The sequence below is a fragment of the Chelonoidis abingdonii genome, chromosome 4 (assembly GCF_003597395.2).
Source record: "Chelonoidis abingdonii isolate Lonesome George chromosome 4, CheloAbing_2.0, whole genome shotgun sequence".
Lineage (NCBI taxonomy): Eukaryota > Metazoa > Chordata > Testudines > Testudinidae > Chelonoidis > Chelonoidis abingdonii.
The window spans coordinates 89510751-89534618 of NC_133772.1; the positions used below are offsets into that span (position 1 = coordinate 89510751).

A 23868-nucleotide genomic window follows, 5' to 3' on the forward strand; every position below is an offset into this window, starting at 1 on the left:
CGGGAGGGGACTATACTACATCATTGACTGGGTCCTGAATTATACTCCTGGGAACCTGCTCCCCATGTCCATGCCCCTGACTTGGTAAAAAGATTTCTTCAAGATCATCCAAGTACCAACATGAAGGAAGGGTGCCCTCCAAGAGGGAGGGGCAATGTAAATATCTATGGGACTAGAACCTAGGTCTCTGGACCCTAGGACAGCTGACATTCCCACATTGCTACCAGGAGGCCATGTAGAATGCCATCCAAAGAGCGTGGTGGAGATTAGGCACCGCAGGAAGTAACAACCAAAGAATCCAGTGTGACAGTACTCTTCAGCCTTTTGATTGGCCCATGCTCACAATTTAATCCTGGAGAATTCCCCATAAAGTGTCTGGGCAACCCAGCAGACTTCTGCCTTGCTGCGAGTCTAAACCTCACCTCACTTTCTGATCTCCAGCCACCGACCCCAGCCTGATTCTGACCCTGGCTCTTGGCTATTGATCCTGGCACTATAAATTACTCTGATCCCTGCTTGCCAGCTACTGCCTCGTGGCCATCCTTGACTTGTGGACACAAGTGCAGCTGTGACTGCTAGGCTAAACCGCCCATGCCCTGGTCCCCTGCTGTTATGTTCATGGTATATTCATAGAAACATGAGATAAAAACATAAAATACTCATGCCGGTAGGTTGCCATGTAACATTATTTCATTTCTTAGAATTCAGGGAACCCCAAAACAGAGTGTGATGACAAAGCAGGGTGCTCATTTCAACAGAGAGGCACAACTCACCTCCTGCTTACTCTAGGCTGGCTCTCTGCAGACTGATTCTGAACCCTCACTTCCCTACACAGCCCCCTGCCTGCAAACAGGATCAGGAAAATCCCTGAGAATTTAAAGTGATAGATCACAATTGTATCACAGTGTTCAATATATCACAAAGGTGCATTTGTAAATTGCAATATCTAACACTTTGAGTCAGGCAGATCATTTTGAAAATTTAGCCCTTTAATTTATCCTTAAGATTAGGGGCTCCAATTATCCATAGTGTCACAGACTGATTCTGTTGTATTTTGCTTTAACAGGTGGGATCAGTGCCAGTGGTGAAGGCTCAGGTCCAGAGTAACCTAAACCAGAGGATCGCTAAACTACCACCAAGCCGCTCTGTGCTCTGGGGAACCCTGGAAATTGGATTTTCTAATCCACCTGATTCAGATCCCCACTTTGTTCCAGAGAACATCTGGAGGACCCAGAATGAAATAAACTTGCTTTATGAGAATCTACAGACCATGGCTAAGGTATTGGACCTTTTTTAATACTTTGTGTGTGTGTGTAGCCTGTTTTGGAGATTACTGGTGGGGTCTAGTGTCATGCAAAGTATAGGCACGTGTTGTGTTAGCTTCCCTTGCTCAGCTCTGACAACGTACTACAATCCTGAACTATGCAGACCCTGAAAAGACTGCTGGCTTTGCTAAATTGTGTTGTGGTTTTCTGATTTTGACCAATATCACGTTAGCAGTAGAAGAGAAACAAATCATGGGTTACCTTCAAAACAGTCAGAAGTTTCATTTAAGCTTTGCATGCATTTGGTTCAGCTTTTATCCAGCCTGGCTTGTACATCATTATGTGAGAATCATAAATTAATTTCTGTAATCATCAGATTTCCCTCCCAGTTCTTATATGTTTTGAAGAGTAGCTTTCTCCTTCATCCCCTTGGCTTTACTGGAATTTGCCTATTACAGCAGGAGACCCTCTCCTCGGTCGGACAAACATGAGAGGTTAACCCAGGGCCGGTGCAAGGATGTTTCACGCCCTAGGCGAAACTTCCACCTTGCACCCTCCCCCCCGCGGCAGCTCCTCCCCTCCACCCTGAGGCGACCCCCCGGGGCAGCTCCCCCACTCTGCCCTGAGGCACCCCTTGCAGCAGCTCCCCACCCTCCACCCTGAGGCACCCCCCTGCCCCAGCTCACCCCTGCTCCGCACATGAGCACAAGCACCCCAAGCACGTTGCTGCTTCACTTCTCCCACCTCCCAGGCTTGTGGTGCCAGTCAGCTTAGGCGCCGCAACCCTGGGAGGCAAGAGAAGTGAAGAAGCCATGGTGTGCTCGGGGAGGAGGCGGGGCAGGGGTGAGCTGGGACGGGGAGTTCCCCTGCGTGCCACCCCCCCACCTTACTTGCTGCAGGCAGCCCTCCCCGCACTCCCCTGGCCCAGCTCCCTCTGCCTAAATGCTGGCGGTGACCGGGGGGGACGAAGATCTGGCCGCCGCGGTGGCTGCCAAAGAAAATGGTGCCCCCTAAATCCTAGCGCGCGGTTGCCTAAATGGTTGCACCGGCTCTGGATTAACCCCAAGTCTTGGGGCTGTAGTGGCAAAGACTGGAAACTTTAACACAGATGTTCACAAAAGACGATTAGTTTTTCCCTTTATTCCTCTGTATCCTCAGCCTCCAAATGGTCCCACCCAAAAAGCTGCCGTGTGAACCCTCCAATTCCTATTTTTCCTGCAACCAGTGCTTATACACATGCCTAGGATTAAAGTGATATTGCTCCCTTTGTAGTGTTGATTTGTGGGGAGCTGCTGCAAAGGGTGCCTCAGTCAGCCAGCACGTACCACTATAAAACTTTCTGCTTATCAATGTGTTGTGAGTATCAGTTCTCTAATACTCCCAATTCCTCTTGCCCCAGGAACATATATTCTAGGGTCAAGATGCCCATTTGTATTCACTGTGTGTTAGCAGGGAGAACTTTTGCCAACCTGCCAGGTTAATCTGTGTGCTTTAGTTCTTTAGCCATGGAGATCCCTTTCTGCAAAAGGCCTGCGTACCACAATATTTGATTCTCCATCTGTTTTACAGCATCGGAAGAAAGGTCTGGAGGAGATGATCAGATTGTACCGCTTGTACAACTCCTGTGAAGAGTTTCAGTCTTGGATGGAAGATAAGGAGAAGATTTTCCAGACCCTTCAGCCTGGAGCAGACAATGTGGATGTCACGCAGCAGAAATATGAGGTACCTCATCTCCACTCGGTGTAGATAACTTGTAAAACAAACTGACCATGGGGGAATGGATGTATGTGAGGAAAGAAGGACTCCAAAGAAGTTGCTTTGAACCGTCTTTTTGTTAACTGAATTTTAATCCAGAGGGTTTTGTCTATACAGGAAAGCTTTTTCCAGTGAAAGCTAAAGTGTGATTATATAACTGCAGACTTATACCAGAATAAGTTGTCCACATGTCAGTAGGGTGGGATGGGATGTATATTATACCAGAATAAGTTTATTATGTATCAATGGGCTAAGGGGGAAAACCACACAGGGGAGTGTTTTCTGTCAAGAAATGAATGAATGAACAGAGAGAAAAGAAATAAATCGGATATAAAAACATAGTAGATGTACAAATAGAAGATAGGTGAATGCAACAGCTTGTGGAGCACTATTTGCATAGAGATGGTGAGTTTTGAGTTCTTCACTCCATACATTATCGCTGTATTTTTTTTTTTTTCTGTTTTAGAGCTTTCTAGTGGAAATGACTGCTGGGAAAATCCAGCTGGGAGAGATCAAATGCCTAGCAGATAAGTTTGCAAAGAGCAGTCCCAGCAAACAGAATGAGATCCAAGCCCACCTTAAAGAGCTCAGTAGAAGGTAAAGGTGCTCCCGATAGAATGGGGAATCAGCCCATCAAGGACTTTTCATGCCCTGCATAAACTATCCTGGAGAAAATATTTTGATATGTTTTGGCACACACAACTGACCTGAGATGTGAATACAGAGGGTTGTCTATGGAAAGTTGTTGTTTGTCACTGCAGTTTCTGTTTACTTCACTGGGGAAACTTATCCAAATTGGAGATGTAAAATCTCTCTTATTTATAACGTAACCAGTTCTAAATAGAATCATTTGCCAAGAAGTGATGGAATCAAAATCACTAGAATTCTTCGCATCACAGCTTAATGCACACCTGCTGGAGATGTTCTAACAAAATTAGGATAATGATAAGAAGAGAAGCAGGGGCTGGTCTACATGGACTGACTGTGGGGTTTATGGTATTATGACAGCTATGATGGAAAGTCTATCCTCTGCCCTTGGCAATCAGTCATTGAAAGAACAAGCAGTTTCTACACGCAGGCAAGGAGGTCACTTTTCCATTTGAGAGCATCTTGCACACTGGACACCTTAACCATCACTTGACCATATGTAGTCATGACTTCGGCATATGTGTGCCTATTGTATGCACGTAAATGCTGATTTGAGTATCTACATAGAGGATGAGGCCATTCTGTTTACGTGTCCCTGTTTGAAAATTGGATCTTATTGTTCCAACCATTACTGGCTGGAGATATGGGAAAAAATATAATTCACAAGAACTATTGCCAGCTCATGGACACACTCGTGTACATGGGTACAGCTGATGCTTTGGGATCTTAGGGCTTTTTGTTCATGACTCAGTGGGAAAGGTTCCCCATAAGTCTTTATCCCCTCCAGAGCTTCAGGGAGCCAAAAGGGGAGGTGAGTCTGAATTCTGTACCATCCATAGGGTGCTGTAGCACACTCCCATCTGGGCCTCAGGGGAGGTGCTTGATCCTTGCACAGGAAGGAGAAGGGGTGGAAGTCTCCTTGCACCCCTTGTGCTGTGATACAAGGGTCAGACTGACAGGTCCTAAATGAATGGATGACAGCAGGTAAAATATACTTTGGAATAAACCTGTTTTCATTATATTTAAAGTAAAAGCAAGCACATCATGGCATAGTCAAATGTCACAATGGGCTCTTCGGTTTGGTTCAGCCTGTGCTGCATGGCTAAGTGTGGATACGCACACCCAGAGGCAGGGGTTAGGATGTCCTCCTAAGGCATTCAGGTTTGAAAATTGTAACTATAAAAAACTCTTTGCTGTTGTAAAGTGTGTTTGCTATCTATTTTTCTATGGACTCTTGGCAGCCCCAATCGTGGTCAGAAATGTCAAGGCACAATTGGGTCCTTATTTTGATTATTTTTCTTTATTTGCACAGACTCAACAGTGTGATAGTGGCTTGCACTGGGTGCAGGAGGGGGATACCTACTTAAAGGGGAAATTCATCCATGTGTAGAGACTGATCACTAGTCTTATGCCACCTTTAAGTGCCAATACAGTCTTATTTTGAAGATTACTGTGGTATATAAAGAGAGCACAGAGCATGTCTCTGCCCCCTGGCATAGAGATGAGTTTTACCATAGGTGATTTTTATTGTGCGTGCAACAAATCCCTTGGAAATCTATTTTTCCCTCATAGGCAAAGACACTGTGATTTCAGTGTCTAGATATAGCTGTTGCAGTTGTTTTTTCATTCCTAGATGGGAGCACCTGGAAACTCTGAAGGAGGAAAAGGGTTCAGAGCTGATTGGGGTGGCTGATGTGAGGACATTCCTCCAGGACTGTGAGAGCACCAGAGGGCTACTACAAGACAAGCTGGTCCATCTCAAGGGTATGGAACCTGCAAAAACACCTGCCGTACTGGAAGCAGACCGGCGCAAGCTGTCTGCCTTTGACAGGGAGGTCCTGGTGCTGGAGAGGAAAATTGAATACCTGAAGAGTGTGGCCAAATCGTAAGAAATCAGCCATTTGTTTCTATATTTTTGCCTAGTGATCTAGTTTCATATTTGAAGCAAAGTGTATAGAGTATATGTAGTTGTGAAAGGCTGATTTACACTTGTCTTAAGTCAGCCTCTAGTGCTAGCTTGCTCTCCCTGTCTGGCTACAGTCATTGCTCCTTTTCCTCTTCGAGTGAGATCTTCTGTCCTGGGTGGAGTTGGATGAATATCTGAGTGACTGGCTCCAAATGTTGTCTACATAGAAAGAATCCTTATATTATGAATGGAGTAGCTTAAGTCTTTATTGATATTAAATCACTGAGCTATTCTTCCAACTCAAATCCCCTGCACATGTAGTGAAATGCAGTATGTAATGAATTATCAACACAAACCACAGTCTGCACTGAGTTTGTTCTAGACAACGAGTGTTACCTCTCTTTGAATTTAAGGACACCTCATTTGCAGATCATACTGCAGTTCAGGTTGTAGGACCATGAACTAGGATTAACAAACACTATTTCAGACTATGTGTATTCTTAATGAGGTACTGTGTAGTCCTCAAAATGGGGTGTCCTTGAGGGGCACGAGATGGGGGAAAAGACGATAAATGAGAATTAGAAATATATGGCGCTTGGGTATACGTTTTAAACTTTGGTTTAACACTTCTAATTAAAAAATATCTACTTGTGTGTTTACAATGTCCATTGCAACACACCTGTTCCATTCTGTTGGGCATTCCCTGTTCAGATCTATAAGGTAAAAACATTTCAGGGAACTGTGAAATCTGATTGGCTGATCATCCCTATGTGTTTTATGTTATGTGAAAAGGAGCATGGGGTGCAATTGTGCTTTTCCTGGAATCTGGGAGCAGGAAAGACCAGGTAATTTGTATTCTTTTGTGGAAATTGGTCCTACAATATCTTTGTTACATACTGATCAGAGGTGACGTAAGGCATCAGTGAAGCCAGCAGTGGCTGGGGAAAGGGTACCAATACTGAGTCAGACTATAAAAAGGCAGTTTATTTCATTATAAGGTTATATCTTTGAAGTAAAAGTAATGAATTTCTTGATGTGATATGCTAGCTTTTGACACTCCTAACTAAAGCCTGAGAATTAAAAAAAAATAACAAAAAACATTTTGGTCCTCAGTGATGAATCAACCACTAGTGCCTGTAAAGTCTTTTGACAGGATGCATTTCCCGGAGGACTCTATGATCACTATGTCTATGCTGTTTACTGCTGATAAGGAACATTAAGTGCCCTAACTGATCTTCTTTTTGGGAGGAACCACTAACAACCCAGTCCCATTGACTTCGCTGTCAGCTAGGTCAAGCTATAAGGCTAAAGTTGTTTCTGAAACTAAATCAAGGATGTTGTTTGGTTTCCTTGTGTAGGATTAAGGACACCAACCCTGCAGAGAGCAGGGCCATCAAAAAGCAAGTGGAGAATATGGAGAAGCTGCTGGTCACACTCAAGTCACAGACTAAAGAGAGGGAGACAGCCCTGGAGTTGGCACAGGATCAACAGGCTTTCCTGCAGGACAGCCGCAGACTCCTGCTCTGGGGAAATGGCATCAGGGAGAAGCTGGGCAGTGAGGAGATGGGCCTGGATGTGGCTTCCGCAGAGCAGTTGCTGAAGGAACATCAGGACCTTCTGAAGGAAATTCGAACTCAGAAGGACAGGTAGAGTTTGCAGCACCAGGGAGGCCAGGAGCATACCCAGAAAACAGATCTGGGAACATAAACTTGGCGTGAAAATGGTACTTGGGCTTTATTTAAGTGCATACAAAATTTAGCATGAAGAAAATAAAAACTGACTGTGCACATAACCCAGTTAATTTCCCCATATCAAATGAAAGTGTCTGCTAATCCAATGTGTGACTGCAATAGCTGCCTTCTATCTCACCCTGATGCTCAGCAAGGAAGAAAACTCTCTATTTAAAGTCCTCAGACCTCTTTTCCTTTCCAGGTCACTTCTGCCGGAGTAATCCAATCACTTACCCTGGGTTCTCCCCTCTCCTGTATTTTTATGAGCCAGGCCTGCCAGACTCTCAGGCCCCGAGTCCCATCTCTCACTTTATAAAAGCCCAGCGACTCTTCCTGTCCCATGTAATGGCTGGCCACCTGTTTTCTTGGGCTCTCAAGCCAAGAGAGAAAATTCCTGGCCACCTCAGGTGTACAACCCTGAGCAGCCAACCCCTGCATTTCCTGGCAGACTGTAAGTGAAGAGGACATTAATAGGGAAAGCAATGGGTAACTGCAGTTCTGCCACCAAGAAAGTAAGAAATAGAGCAGCATTAGAGAGAGAGAGAGAGATGGGGAAGTTATAGGAGAAGGAAGTTTATTATTCTTTGTGCTTTGCCAGGAGAACACCAAGCTCAAGTCTCCTCCTACAGTAACTTGTCCTCTTTCCTTGTGACTCTGGGCAGGTTTATGCAGCTCGAAGAGCTGGGGCAGAAGGTAATGTATGGTCAGCCCAGCAACAGGACCCAGGATGTGCGCCAGACTGTGGAGAGGCTTACCCAAGAAAGCAGTGAGCTGGAGGAGATGTGGGAGCAGCGGAAGAAGAGGCTCCAAGACAGCTTGGAACTGCAAAAGTTCAATAGGGAAGCAGATCGCATCAATGCAACCCTCTCCAGCCATGAGGCTTTTCTACGAGTAGATGACCTTGGAGTATGTATCAGAACAGCCTTTGTTGTCACCTGCTCCCACTTCCCACCCAGAACAGTTTTGACCCACAGTGACTCAGTGAGAACAGAGATTCAATGACAATCTCTCTCCTCTGGCTCAAAACTGAGAATTTCTAGCCAAGCTTAGATTGGTTGCAGCATTTTTGTAACAGTGATGTGTTAATGTTCAGAAACTGCACACACAGAGCCTGGTTCTCATTTACTCATTTCTGTAAATGAGAAGCAGGCTCACAACTGCTAAAAGACGCAAAACCAAGATGATGCCGTTGTGACCCAGAAGTGTGTTTGTGCAGTTGGGGCAGAATGCTTTGGTTAACCTTTTCACCATGCTTTCTCCACAGTTCCTTCTACTCGTACACTGCCATTACGCATTAGCATGCTGTTGCAATCAATAGAATATTAGCAAGGAAGTAATTGGTACTTTCCACAGCAATACCCAATACTCAACAATGTAACGATCTCACCTCCAATGGGGAGACGCTGGGAAAGAGGATATGAATACTATTAACACCTGTGGCTACATTTACACTACCCGCCGTATCGGCGGGTTACAATCGATTGCTCGGGGATCGATATATCGCATCTCATCCAGACGTGATATATCGATCCCCGAGCACGCTTATATCGATTCCGGAACTCCACCAACCCCAACGGAGTTCCGGAATCGACAGGGGGAGCTGCGGACATCGATCCCGCGCGGTGAGGACGGGTGAGTAATCCGATCTTAGATATTCGACTTCAGCTACGTTATTCACGTAGCTGAAGTTGCGTATCTAAGATCGATTTTTCCCCGTAGTGTAGACCAGCCCTTAGATTGGATGATAGAGCTGTTACTAGTACAGTTAGAATCTGAAGTGCAGTTTCCTCATGTCACTCAGACTGGTTTGCTTCAGTTTTTGGGTAATCAAATGCCATGTAAACAATGGATCTAGAATAGCTGTTGGAGTGTTCAATATAAAGATTATTTTAAGAGTGTGTGAAAGTGGAAGCCCTATAATACAGTGCTTACACCAGGGTGGCACCATGCTGCTGCAATTAAAAGATGAGGATAGAATCTTAGGTCAGGAGAAAACATAAGAAATAAGGGATCAAGCAAGGCACCGCTCCTCACTTGTTCAAAGCCCCGAAGGTCCTCAATGATGTGGAAAATCTACAGTATATACTTGCTTCATGGGGGAAAGATGGAGAATAAAGACCCGCACAAAGGCCGAAATAATACCATCTCCTCCACTGCCACAGAGGGAACCATATCACAGAGGTGAGACTTGATCAAGTTTTCTTCCCTCCACTCCAGGACCATGTGGATGCTGTTCACACCCTTCTCAAGCGACATGAGGATTTTGAACGACTGCTGATGGCACTGAAGCAACGGGCTGAAGTGATGCATGAGCATGGGGAGAAGCTAGTGGAGAACAGGCACTTTGCTTCTTGCATGTGAGTTCAGAGCCATTTACAGTCTAGGTACAAAAAAGGAGGAATTGACTCCACTGAAGACATTTAAATTTTACAAACCATCATGAAGTGTCGTTAGAGTGAAACAGAAGATCCAGTTTGAACCAGCATTCATACCAAATCCCATCAGTCCACAAGCTGTGGTGTTCTAATTTGGGTAGAAAAGGATGAATTCTCTCCTTTCCTTCCATGCTGCTTCTTAACCTGGAGAGAATGAAGCCGGTATTGCAAAGATATGCATTTCCTGTACTCTAACGACAAGGGTAACACTTTCAGTTCAGAGTGCCATTTTTGGTACAATAATGGAGAATACTCCAGTTTTTGTCCTGGCATTTTATGCTACATATGCCAATAAGACCTTGTAGTCCCTTTTAACCCTGTAGTTCTATGACCTCTTTATTGACAAACTCATTAAAATTCTCATATAACTATGTGTTCCTTGCTTTTGAGAGTATCAATCATATTTAGTATGAATACAATAGATTTCAAATCACTTCTCAAAGGAATGTGTTGTAATCATCATGCTGTGGGCCTGATTCTCATCTAACTACGGCCCTTTTGCACCACCCTGGCACTCTAAAGTGGCCTTCAAGTGGGAGTCAGTGTAATTCATGGCTCCTGTACAGTGCTAGAGCAGAGTAAAGGGGCCTTAGTGTAAATGAGACTTGAGCCCTGTGTGTTTAGAGAGCACAGCTGTTTGAAGGTGAGAGTTCTGGGGGAAACTGAGGAGCTACAATTATGCTTAAAGTTGCTTGTACTGGCTCTGGTGTCTCGTGCCAGGACATACAGTGGCATAGTTCAATTTTAAATATGAAAAGAGAGAGGACAAGCATTTGGTGGTTTCCCAAAAGGAATTCATCTTGGCAAATAGCTGAAGACACACAAGAGCAGGTTGTGTTTGTCACTGTATTTGCATTATCCTGTACTTAAATGTTATAGGACCACATTCTGCTTGGAAGAGATTAGTGGGGAGGGGAGGAACACAGTGAGCACAGTGAGAGTCCAAAGAAAAAGTAGGATGAAAAATGGGCAAATTAAAAAACAACAACAAAAAACAGCAACAAACAAATACAGAGAAACTATGGGAACATGGAAAGGAGGTGAAAGAGAAATTCTAATGCAAAAATATAGTGCCTGTGCCTGAGCTATAGTGGAACATATGTTTGTGCCAGTTCAGTCTTTTCCGCGGTTCTTCTAGCATAGGGGTCTCCATTTAGTTGTAAACACATATTTGTTTGTCATTTAATTAACTCATGCCAGGAAAAACAACCATGGGCCAGTGCCTCAGCTGGTGTAAATTAGTGTATTCCCATCAGCTTCAATGGAATAGTTGATTTACACTAGCTGAGGATCAGTTCCATGTGTTTAAACTGGAGGAAGATGTCTTATGAACTCAAGCTCTCTGTGTAAACTCCCCAAAAATGAAATGGAGATTTTTACAAACCTTTGAACTACACCCTTCATTTTTTCATCACTTTAAGTATTAAAATAAAATATTTGTGAGGGTGGAAGTGAATTAAACACAAAGCTTTTCAGGGCAGGGACTGTGTCATCTTACATGTAGGTACTGTGCCCAGCACATTTGGGGAGCCACCATAATACCAATAGTTCTTAATAATAATCATAAGACTGCCCACCCCCAGTCCATCTATCCCCTTCCCACCTATCTGCTCAGGAGAGGCAGTAGTACCCAGTGGAGCTGCCATTCTCCCACACACACAACCTCTCAATCTTGGAAAATGCAGCACGGTTGTGCAAAGGGATGGGGTAGTGAGCCTTACACACACACCCTTACTCTTAGCAACAGCAGCTAGCCCAAAGTTCTAGCAATAAAGAATGACCAGGGAAACCATATGGATCAGTGACACTGCCTTGTCGTCATTCCGGATAGGGGAATTAAAGCTCTGTGTCCTATTTTCTCTACAGGATCGAGGAGAGACTGGCTGCATTCCGGAACCGATGGGAACGACTGAGACAGAGTAATGAACAGAAAAAAAGGAAGCTGCTGGCATCTCTTCAGCTGCAGGTGAAAGGGCTGATGCACTAGAGCTGACCAGAGGAAACCTTAGGGCTGCAGTAATTTAATACTCTGTTGCCTTGAGCCAAGGCTAAAAATATTGAGCCACTCTCTCTGTCTCCAGCCACAGCCCACTTCACTTAGGAGCGGGAGGTTAGGAAATGTTGACCCCACAGGTAGGCTGACTAGATATTGGCAAACACATTAAGAACTCATTTAACACTGTTGGAGTGATCAGAGAATACCTACTAGGCCATGGTGAAGTATACAGTGAGTTGAATTAACACAAGAAAAGAAAACATTTAATGAAAAACCACCTGGGCATCTTGATCACTAGATAACGTCCTTGTGAACCTCACCCTGGCCTTAGCCCATTTGGCTCATATGTTAATGCTTCACTGTGGGCTGGGGCTCCCACAGAAAATTATAACTGGAGAGAAGAAGCTGATGCTCCAGAACCAGTGGGAGGAAGCCTCTGGTTCAGATTCTTGATGTGGAATGAAAGTTTCTTTCTAAAACATTGGCCCTGATTCTGCTCTCACGTACTCCAGTGTTAATCATGAGTACTCCATTGATGTAAATGTGGCTACATGGTTGTAAAAGTGGTACATCGTCAGTAAGAGTAGAACTGGCCTGGTTTTTTGTTTGTTTGTTTGTTTCTTGATCATGTTTTCATTAACTATCATTCTACCACACAAATAAGGAAATAATTTGTCTTATGGGATCTGATATTCAAAGAGGCCTCAACCTGACCTTTGTTTATGTATGCACAATTTTGCGTTTTCCTCTGTGGCGAGGACCAAGGGATGTGCCTGGGGCGGCGAACTGCGGCCAATGGGAGCCGCGATCGGCCGAACCTGCCAACATGACAAGTAAACAAACTGGCCTGGCCCGCCAGGGTGCTTGGCCTGGTGAGCCGTGTGCCAGAGGTTGCCAACCCCTGCTGTAGACTCTAGTCATTAAAGTTTTTCATTTGAAATGGTCCTGGGGTATTGGGGAAATCCTTAACAGAATTCTTTTAGTTACCCAAAAGGTGCTTCAAATTAAAGTTTCTATAATATATTTATAATATAATTGGGAAGCATTGTTATTACATTGCTCCTAGCCATATTTTTCATATGGAATGGAATGTCAGGAATGGTATTTCGGCTTCTCATCATGGAGCTGCATGAGCATAATGGTGGGTCATCGCATTTATAAATCAATTTTCTGCTTGAAATCTGAGTCTTCATTGGTTATTGAAAGCAGTGGGGTAGGAAATATTGTCCAAAGGAGGAAACACAGATATTACATTAGGGCTGCAAAAGATTGTTCAAGTCTGTCAGCAATCCAGGATTGTGATCCATCAATGCAGGGTGCTGATTATTCAAATTGTCTTTCATACTAAAAGAAACTGGACTCCCCAACACTTAGATAAAATAAGGACCGAATATTTACTGAGGGAGTTCCTAGAATCCACTGCAAAGTAGTGTCCTTGAGTCTATGTACAATCAGGAGTTAAACATATTTAATCCTAACTGTCCCTAATAGGAGTTCAACCGTGATGTTGCTGAGCAGCTTGTATGGATGGAAGAGAAGTACAAGATTGCATCAGATGAATCCTATCGTGACCCAACAAATATCCTGCGCAAACTGAAGTGGCATGAGGCTGCTGAAAAGGAAATGATGGCAAACAAGAAGCACTTTACAGAGCTGATAATGGTGAGGGTGGAATCATTGTTGGATAACGTTTATCAACTTGGCCAGTGTTTGATAGGTTTGGTTCTATTTGCATAAAACAGCAGTGGCCAACACAGCCAGTCGCATCACAGATACGTCTTTGATTAAGTGTTGATGTTCTTGATTACTTTTTAACATTAAGTTTGCAAATCTTAGCATGGCAGGTAAAGGTGTGATGGGGTGCAGACAAATTATATACAGTGAGGGAGTTATTACTTTGTCTGGTTATTTTCCCGTAATAGTGGAAATTTCAGAGGGGGCTCAGCAATGTGAATCATTCCAGCGTCATCGTTTTTCGGTATGGTAAGTTTGTTGTAGGAGAAAGCTTCATGCTGCATGGTATTAATTGGAAAGAAACAAGCACAAGTATCAAAGTTGTTATGATTAGCATTGATTGTGCCCCTTTTTGAGACCTTTGAATAATAAAATATATTTCCCCAGATTGGAAATCAGCTGATTCAAGATGACCATTATGCTGCAGATTCTATCTGGGACAAGATGTCAGAGCTGAAGAAGAAGTGGGAGAAATTGTACAACAAAATGACAGAGCGAGGAGACAAGCTGAGACAGGCCGGACAGCAAGAACAGCTCATGGAACTCCTCCAGGTCAGGTGGTGATTGATTTCAGTGGGGAGGGACTGGACTGATCTGTTGCTCTCCATGTTGTCAGTTGCCACAGAAAGCTCATCACAAAGATCAGGAATTAGAGTAGCCCCAGAGGATGCCATCCTGTTGAAGACTTAATTTTAGATTTCCCCAGCACCAAAGGAATAATTGTCATACAGGGAGTTTTATATGGCCTCAGCATACCTAGGATCCTAAGCTTGTAGGAGAATGGAGTGAGAAAGACACCAGGCTGTGAAGCTGTGCACTACTATCATTTAAGGGAACTCTTGTGATGGTGCAACTACAGTTGTGGATCTCTGAGTGTTAAGATATTTTAAAATATTTTGTCACTTGAAATATTTCAAGGGTTGGATTTTGGGAAATATGTTTAAGGGGCTGGGACAGGGGTAGCCATGTGAAAAAAATGGACATATCAACATGTTCCAAAAAGATGTCTCAAATTTAGAGAGCCCTCCCTGTTATTCTACTGAGAAAGGATTTGCAAAGCACCATGTAGAATGCAGGGAGCCTTCTGCTGGGAAGGCCTGAGTGGAGGAGGAGAAGTGAAAGAAAGCCCATATGGCACAGTCTGAGCTAGCTTGTGTTCATCTGCTTCTTGTAGGATGCAAAAGAGAAGATAGAAAAGATTGAGAAGGTTCTTCAGGATGCAGAGATGGGTCATGACCTGCGCTCCAGCCGCAATCTGCTCAAGCAACATAGTCAACTGGAAAAGGAGACTGTGGAGTTGGCTGAGAAAATGAACTCCATTGTGTCCTGTGCAGAGAAAATGGCAACCAATCACTTTGACTCCCAGAAGATTCTGGATGAGACACAGAAATATCTGGAAAGGTGAGCAGGTATTCTCTCAGTTGTTGGGAGAAAAGAATTAGTGGCAGAGCTGGGAACAGAACTTTGGTTCTTGATTCCTCATCTCCTGTTCTAACCACTAGAAAAGCCAGCCAGACATTCCCTCTGCTATAAGCTTCTGCCACAAAACTATGCTAACACATTTCAATTGTACAACTGCCTGCTCCCCTGCCTCAGGTTTTGCTAGTGACCCTCAATCTTAATCTGCGACACTCCTCCCATTCCAGTCCCTGGCTTCCTAGCCAATCCTACCAACTTCTTGCTAAAGTGTGAGATGGTCCAATATTTAATAGGACCTAGGTTCAGACCATTACAACTCATTTTGCTTGTGAACACAGGCCTGCTCTACACTACGCGTTTATACCGATTTTAGCAGTGTTAAACTGATTTAACACTGCACCCGTCCACACAACGAGGCCCTTTATATCAATATAAAGGGCTCTTTAAACAGGTTTCTGTACTCCACCCCGACGAGAGGAGTAGTGCTGAAATTGGTATTACCATGTCCGGATAGGCTTAGTGTGGCTGGCAAATCGACTGTATTGGCCTCATGGGCGGTATCCCACAGTACACCACTGTGACCGCTCTGGAAAGCAATCTGAACTCAGATGCAGTGGCCAGGTAGACAGGAAAAGCCGCGAACTTTTGAATTGTGTTCCTGTTTGCCCAGCGTGAGCTTGATCATGCACGGGTGGCCATGCAGTCCCAAATCCAAAAAGAGCTCCAGCATGGATCGTACGGGAGATACTGGATCTGATCACTGTATGGGAATCAAATCTGTTTATCACAGCTCCATTACAGAAGACGAAATGCAAAGCATTTGAAAAAAATCTCCAGGCTATGATACAGAGTCCACAGCACAGTGCTGTGTGACAGCGTAACAGAAGCCAAAGAATCAAATGGGACGCTCATGGAGGAAGGGAGGGGGACTGAGGACTCCAGCTATCCCACAGTCCCGCAGTCTCCGAAAGCATTTGCATTCTTGGCTGAGCTCCCAATGCCTGTAGGGTCAAACACATTGTCCGGGGTGGTTCAGGGTATATCTCGTCATTTACTCCCTCTCACCCCCCGGTGAAAGAAAAGGGAAAAAATAGTTTTTGACTTTTTTCAATGTCACTGTATGTCTACTGCATGCTGCTGGTAGACACGGTGCTGGACCATGAACAGCAGCATCTCTCCCGTCCCTTCTCCGGTGGCAGATGATACAGTGCAGTAGACTGGTAGCCATCCTTGTCACAGCCCATGAGTGCTCCTGGCTACCTCAGGTGAGGTCGGCCGGGGCACCTGGGTAAAAATAGGAATGACTCTCGGTTACTCCCGTAGAAGGTACAGAACAGCTGGTAACCGTCCTCATCATAGCAACTGGGGCTGACTCCATCAGCCCCTCCCCCCTTTCATGTGTAAAGAAAAGATTCTGTGCTGCCTGGACTATCAATAGCAGCAGGATGCTGGCTCATCTCCCCTCCCGTTTAATGTCCTGCCTGGACTATCATAGCAGCTGGAGGCTGCCTCCCCCTCATTTTATCTCACTAAAAAGTCAGTGTTTCTTATTCCTGCATTCTTTATTAACATCATCACACAAATGGGGGGAACCCTGCAACGGTAGCCCAGAAGGGTTGGGGGAGGAGGAAGCAACGGGTGGGGTTGTGCAGGGGCATCCCTCATGAATGGTATGCAGCTCATCATTTCTGTGGGATCTGACACGGAGCGGCTGTGCTCTCTTGGTTCTCTGATACACTGGTTCTCTAGTACACTTGCTCATATTCTAGGCAGGACTGACTCTATTTTTAGATACAACATAAAGGAGGGAATGACCCGGGGGTCATTCCATTTTTGTCTTTGCCCCCTGGCCGACCTCAGCGAAGGTCAGGCAGGAGCACCCATGACAGCAGCAGACGGTACAGAACGACTGATAACTGTCATCTCATCTCCAATTTACAATGGCACAGCAGACGGTACAGAACGACTGGTCACCATCTCTGCTACCTTGCAAAGGCAAATGAATGCTGCTGTGTAGCGCTGCAGTACCGCCTCTGTCAGCGGCATCTAGTACACATACAGTGATAGTGACAAAAGGCAAAACGGGCTCCATGGTTCCCATGCTATGGCATCTGCCAGTGCAATCCAGGGAAAAAGGGCGCAAAATGATTGTCTGCCGTTGCTTTCACGGAGGAAGGAATGAGTGACAACATTTACCCAGAATCACCTGCGACACTGTTTTTGCACCATCATGCATTGGGATCTCAACCCAGAATTCCAATGGGCTGGGGCGACTGCGGGAACTGTGGGATAGCTACGGGATAGCTACCCACAGTACAACGCTCCAGAAATCGACACTAGCGTCGGTACATGGACGCACACCACCGAATTATTGTGCTTTGTGTGGCCGCATGCACTCGACTTAATACAATCTGTTTTACAAACCCAGTTTATGTAAAATTGGAATAATCCTTTAGTGTAGACGTACCCTAAGACTAATTTGAACCAAGGTTTTCAAAAGTGAATCTCATTACCCCCTCCCCCAAATACACTAATTTAAAATAATAATGTCAAAAAGTAAATTCCAGATTCCTGTATTCCCAACGCAGGTTAAGATGGAACAGAATTGATTGTTTAGAGAGGGTGTTAAACTGTATTCCTTCTTCCTAAATCTGCTCGCAGGGGTGAATTAAAGAACTTTAGGACCCTGTGTACTGTGATAATTGGGGACCTGCCATAGTTGGGTAGGTGTCCCTGGGAGGTTGGGGGTTGAGTCCTACTTCCTGAGGTGGGAGGCCTTGCAGGGGGGAATTGTGCTCACCCTGCAGTCACTCTACAGTGTCTCCTGTCCTACGGGTCTGGTCCCACTCCACTCTGGCCCATTGGCTCTTGCCACAACATGCAGGCAGAGTCCTTCCCCTGTGATGCCCTGCCCCCTTCGTGGTCCTGGGTTGTTAGTTTGTTCTTTTTCTGGGTATGTGGGTTGGTTGGTTGGTTTTTAACCCTGTCATCAGACTCCCTGAGTACACATACTGTATCACATAACCTGCATACAGATATGTATGCCAAGAGCAGCCCTACTGAGAAGGAATTCTGTATGTGTACAGTGCCAGCCAGGGGAATTTAGTAGCAGGGGAAATGTCTGGCCTGTCATAGCCTGCATTGCAGGATCACAGGTGATTCCCTCAGATCACTTTGGAGATAACTCCACTTTAACATCTGATCCTCAGGTTTGAGTCTTTGCAGGTGCCTCTTAATGAGAGGCACCAGATGCTGCAGGCAACAGTGGATCTGTACCAGTTCTACCATTACTATGACATGGAGATGAATTGGATCAGTGAACGATTGCTCATTGCGAACTCCACCAACTGTGGCAAGTCCTTAGATATGGCTCAAAGCCTGCTGCACAAACACAAGGTAACTCCTTTCTGTCATCCCTTCTATAGGTGTGATGGGAGCAAAGTGTATATCAGATACCCTTGCCCCCACATATAGAAACCTACAGCTACGCATTTCCCTTTTGCCACCCAGAATGCCATTACAAATGAGCCCACTAAGCAGAAGGAGACAACTATTATTAAAGCTAAACTCTCCCTGGCATGCAGTCCCTAGAACTAGATATTTGACACTGTCCCAGTTAAATAATTCCAATAACTTGAGACATGCATATGATCCACCCATATAATGGAGGATTTTCAGAGTGAGCATGGAATTTCTGATGAAACTGAAGTCTCTATCAATTTCTGCAGAAATCATTCTTCTCACAGGATTATGAGGAAATCACTAGTTTTCCATTAAATATTCTTAAACTGATGCATTACACACTAAATATAATGAATGATTTTGCTCTTTTCTGGGTGGAATACTTCTGCTGCTCCTTGCTTGCATGTGTTTTAGCTATATAATTACTGTTCTCATCAGGGAGTTAGTGTTAGAGGGACATGAATGCACACTGCAGTCTCCAGGACAACATAGAACAGATATTTAAAGTTCAGTCTAGTGCTGTGAATGACAGAAAAACTTTTGAAGACAGGAGTGTAACAGTGTAATGACAATTTAACAGAGTAAGATTTCTGTGGAATTTGATTTGTGGTTTTTAGTTGTCTTTCACAGATATCTGTTAGCCCTGCTGCTTTCTAGCCTTAGCAGACAGCATTATGTTGATGAGCTAGTCTCCAATGTACATGTTCCTCTTCCATTGCCAATAGAAGGTTGCATTTTGGTAGGTTGCCCCAGAAGCAGCTCATCTTGAGGGAGCATCTAGATAGAGAACCACTGTGTCTTGCACACTACGTACACCCCTCTAATTTCTCACTTCTGACAGCTTTGCTCCACTTTCTTGCATACTCTCCTGCCTTCACTTACTCGTATGTCCCTCCCTCCCACTCCCTAGGAATTACAAGCAGAAGTGAATGCCCACAAACAGCAAGTTCAGAGGGTGTTGGAGACTGGAAAGACTATGATTGGGTGCAAGCACTCTTCATTTCAGAGTATAAAGGAGAAATGCCAGGAGCTCAGCAACAGCTGGGTGGAGCTGGAGAAGGTGTGTGAAGAGAGGTTGAAGCAGCTGCAGCATTCTGTTGGCTTCCAGCAGGTATGGGTTACAGCAAAGCGACATCCGCTTTTTTTTCCGGCTAAGAGGAGAACAAAGTGATTTACACCAAAAGCAAATCTGTTTTAAGATCTCAGACCATTAGGGCTGAAATTTGTTTCCTCCACATAAAGCCAGAGCAATGTGGATGATGGGCACAGGGCAGCGTTAGGGAGGTGGGTCAGGATGCAGCGCTGTAGTAATGTCTCCTATTGGAAATTTGATATTCTAGTCTCCTGGAGAACCTGCTACAGCCTTGCTCCACCACTCGCTTGGTGAGGTAGGACAACTGGATCCATATCATTGCAGATCTTCTGGTTCCTACCTGGTCTGCTCCTATTTCACCATCATCTCTGCCCTCTTCTCCAGTCTGTCGGCCTTATCCCAAGCCCTCTGAAATCACTGGAAGGAATTCCTTTAACTTCAGTGGGATTTGGATCAAGCTCTATATATAACAGATCCCCTTAGTGGTGCACATGGAGTACACATGTTCCCCTTACTAGCCACTTGGATTGGCAGTATCCACACACAGCCCCAAATTGGGGCTTAAGTGGGGCAGAGGGCCTTAAACAGGCACTTCATACCAGAGTAAATTTTACCCTAATAAAATAGGGACCAAAGTTTAAAAGGCAAGTGTTTAAAATGAACCTGTTAAAAATTGCATCTGAATACTCTTCTGTCTGGTCCAGATTTTCTGTCACAAATGGGTAATTAGCAGGGTGGTAACCCAGTCTGCATACACATTTTTTACACAAAGGTGTATGCACAAAGTTTGCTGGTGCACCTCAAGCACTTGCCATTGATAATTTGGCCACATCTGTGTCTCATTTTCCCCACCTGTGAAAGAGGTATCATACTTTGTCTTCATGGTAGAAGCGTTATGAGGCCCTATAGTATTTATAAAGTACTTTGATCTCCTCAGAAAAGGGGAGTATAGAAGTGCAAAGTTGGTGTTATAGAGTGCCAGGCACTAACAGTGAAAAGGTCAAGTGAAAACATCAAATATTGGATACTGATGTGAAGAGAAAGAGCTGGGGCACCCAAAATTAATTCTAGGGGTTTAATACCCTAAAAGAGGCATTTATTAAAATGAGATCCACCAATTGTAGCCTTGTCCTTCTGCACAATATTTGATACAACAGTGTGTCTAAGGTCATGCTAGTATATTTCAGGCAGTAACAATGAAAACCAGTTCCTGTAGCTTAACGTGCTATCTGAAAGAGCATCTTCTCGGATAAGGGGACTAAAAGCTAATCCTTTGTGCCTCTGTACCTATTACTGAGCACAAATGGTGCTCACACTGGTCTGAGAACCCTGCAGCCTAGAATATGTGGAAGCAGTAAAGATTGTGATATTGTCCAGAACTGAATTTCTTGAGATTGACCCCAGAGGAACAGTTGATTTTATATGCAATCTGCAGCTAGAATATATCAGATTGAAGGAGAGACATTAACATTATGAAGGAAATAACTGGTTTTTTTTAATTGGTAGTTTTTACTGAATACCTCAGACCTGGAGACTTGGGTATCAGAAAAGCTTCCAGTTGTGACCAGCAAAGACTATGGCAAAGATGAGGCTGCAACTCTGAAACTCCTCAAGAAACACAAGGTAACTGAGCGTTATTGCCCAGGTAATTATTCTTGAGGAATGTAGCATGGACTGTTCAGAGGCTACAGTGGTCCCTCCTAGTCAGTCAGAGAAGCCTGCTTGGGTGAACTGTAGGAAAGATCCTGACTTTGGAGTCAGGGTTTGGAGATTGAGTGTCTGTCTTTGGAGAAGGCTGTCTTTTATAGATAAAGCAATGGTTTAATGGCAACATTTTCTTGGTCTTTGTGCGTCATTCCTTGGAATAGCAGAAACTAGGAGTGCCACAGAGGTAATGCACAGGCTCTGGGAGTAAAAGAAATGTCTCACGTTGTTTAATGCCATTAACTCTGACTGATTAAAGAGCGCTGATGCAGGCTGCTGAGGACTTCTAACTCTGTCTCAACTGAAAGTGTGTTCAGGAGGTTGAGGGCAAGGGCTACAAAGCAAGGGGCTGGAGGAATGCAGGGACCATCCATTCCTTAACAGGGACATAAAGAACTTTTCACCCCCAAACCCAGTTCTGGGTGGTAGAAGTTTTAAAATGAATGAACATGTAGAATGACATCTCTCGCTCCAAAGGAAGCTGGACTGTTCATCCCATGCCATTTTACACACACTGAGCATGAAAAGGAACTTTTTCAGATTTGTGGGTGGAAAAATATTTTCTCTGTGTACCTTTAGAAATCAGTTCATTACTCTTTCTTTCCCTAAGTTCAGTGGTGGCCCAGCAGGTCGCAGGTTGCCCACTGCTGCCCTAGTTGGTTTTCCCAAAAGTTAGTGTCAGGGAAGGCTTTCTTCCTAAGAAGTGCCTGCTTAAATTCTCTATGGTGGCAGCATGCTCTGCCAAATTGTCTGTGTGAAGTTTTGTACCGCTCTGATCAACAAGTTTTGAACTGGTCAGACTAGGCTAGAGGATTGTTTTTATTATTTTCAGTTGCTCGAAACATGTCTGCAATTCAGCACTGGTGTGTCTGTGTGGATTCACACTAATCCCTGGATCAGTAGAGGAAGGAAAAATTCAATGTGCTGTTGCATCTGGAAAGAGCTTGACTTGGAAAAGAAACAGAGAGATCTGGAGTCTCATTTCTGTGAGCCAAAGCACCAACTATGTCCTACTGTGCCGTGTTTAGTCACAAAGAGAGATAGGGATGCCCTACTTTGCTACAGAGCTGAAAACAGAGATAGATTAGTCATTATTCTGGGAATATCCTTCCCTCTCCACCCATGTAGCAGGCCTCTCTCATTGTGTTTATTTGTTTAGGCATTGTATTTTTTCTGAAAAAGTTAGTAAAAATATTAACTAAAAACTTTTGTGTCAGTGAAAGCCTATAACCTGCTTTGGAAATCTGGGCTTCTCCGTTTGGTTCCTCACTAGTTATGACTGAGGCTGCTTCCAAGGTTAATAGACTGTAGATCCTGGGTAACTTACTCAGCTATTTTTTTGTTGCTATCAGGCATTGGAACACGAAATTGAGGTTTATGAGAATATGATGCTAGAGCTGGGTAAAACTGCCAAAACCCTTCCTCTCCCCGGCTCCATCCAGTTTGATGAGGTTGATGCCCCACAGGAACAAGTTCACTCTAAGGTCCAGGAGTTACTGGAGCTGGCCACAGCAAGGTATGGGCTAGAAAAATAATTGTCTCTACTACCTCCCCCTTCTGGGTCCCTTAATGCATCCTGGGTTTGATTCAAAAGCCATTGCAGGCAATGGAGTCTTTCGATTGATCTCAGTGGGCTTTGGATCATGCCCCATATCTCTTCTATCTGTTTCATTGTGAGCTCTCCAGGAAATGGACTGTCTATATTTGTATCCCATGCAGTACTGAGGTGCTACACAAATAATAATAAAAAAGGAGCTTTGTACGTTTGTTGCACCTAAGCTGTTCAATAAGATTTCTTTACTACTGAGGATGCTAATTCCTCCCATTTCCCTTTTTCTGTTCTTTATCCTCGGGCAAAGTGATTTTGAATGCTGGATTATCTCACATATTTACTCATCTGCCTGTTTGTTGGAGTCTAACTTCAGAGGCGGAACAAAGGAATTGTATTTTCTGGAAGTGGTGCCTATTGTTTTCTTGGTGCGTTACCCAACTGGACAGATGTAATGATAGAATTACACCTTCCCTTAAGTCTGAGGATTTTTTAATACAATATTAATCACTTCCCCCGTTTATGACTACATGCTCAAAACCAAGAGAACTGGATAATGACTACGATTTTTAGACTCTCCAAATTTAGCACTAGGAAAAAGCAAATATATACCTGAATTGTTTAATTTCTTGCCCCACAGAAATGTCATTCAGAGAGAGGCCAGGAAGTTTGTAAGATTAGTAATTAGACAAGCCTGGTTGAAAGTTGGAATTTACAGATGCACGGGAAACTCTGATACTTAAACAATTGTTTTCAGCCTGATTCCTCACAAAGAAGTTGAAACATTGGAATTGTTCATGGAATGAACAATATGATGGGGTCTAATTTAGCTACAACAAATCAGGAAAAATATCTTGGAGTCATCATGGATAGTTCTCTGAAGACGTCCACACAGTGTGCAGAGGCAGTCAAAAAAGCAAATAGAATGTTAGGAATAGTTAAAAATGGGATAGAGTGTAAAACGGAGAATATATTATTGCCCTTATATAAATTGATGGTATGCCCACATCTTGAATACTGCATACAGACATGGTCTCCTCATCTCAAAAAAGATATACTGGCACTAGAAAATATTCAGAGAAGGGCAACTAAAATGATTAGAGGTTTGGAATGGGTCCCATATGAGACGAGATTAAAAAGGCTAGGACTTTTCAGCTTGGAAGAGAGGAGAC

The 23868-nt window shown here is 44.1% G+C and overlaps 1 protein-coding gene across 1 annotated transcript in view; it reads left to right on the plus strand.

Annotated features, from left to right (window-relative positions):
• The window catches only part of SPTBN5 (spectrin beta, non-erythrocytic 5), a 133569-nt gene that overhangs the window by 16829 nt on the left and 92872 nt on the right, over positions 1-23868 (plus strand). The window contains exons 7-21 of the mRNA XM_032793850.2: positions 1067-1279; positions 2835-2987; positions 3487-3617; positions 5302-5553; positions 6933-7220; positions 7967-8210; positions 9522-9661; positions 11606-11705; positions 13227-13397; positions 13857-14021; positions 14644-14870; positions 18098-18284; positions 19261-19461; positions 20950-21066; positions 22500-22663. Of these exons, the coding sequence (XP_032649741.2) occupies positions 1067-1279; positions 2835-2987; positions 3487-3617; positions 5302-5553; positions 6933-7220; positions 7967-8210; positions 9522-9661; positions 11606-11705; positions 13227-13397; positions 13857-14021; positions 14644-14870; positions 18098-18284; positions 19261-19461; positions 20950-21066; positions 22500-22663 (2753 nt within the window). The remainder of the gene's footprint in view (positions 1-1066; positions 1280-2834; positions 2988-3486; positions 3618-5301; positions 5554-6932; positions 7221-7966; positions 8211-9521; positions 9662-11605; positions 11706-13226; positions 13398-13856; positions 14022-14643; positions 14871-18097; positions 18285-19260; positions 19462-20949; positions 21067-22499; positions 22664-23868) is intronic.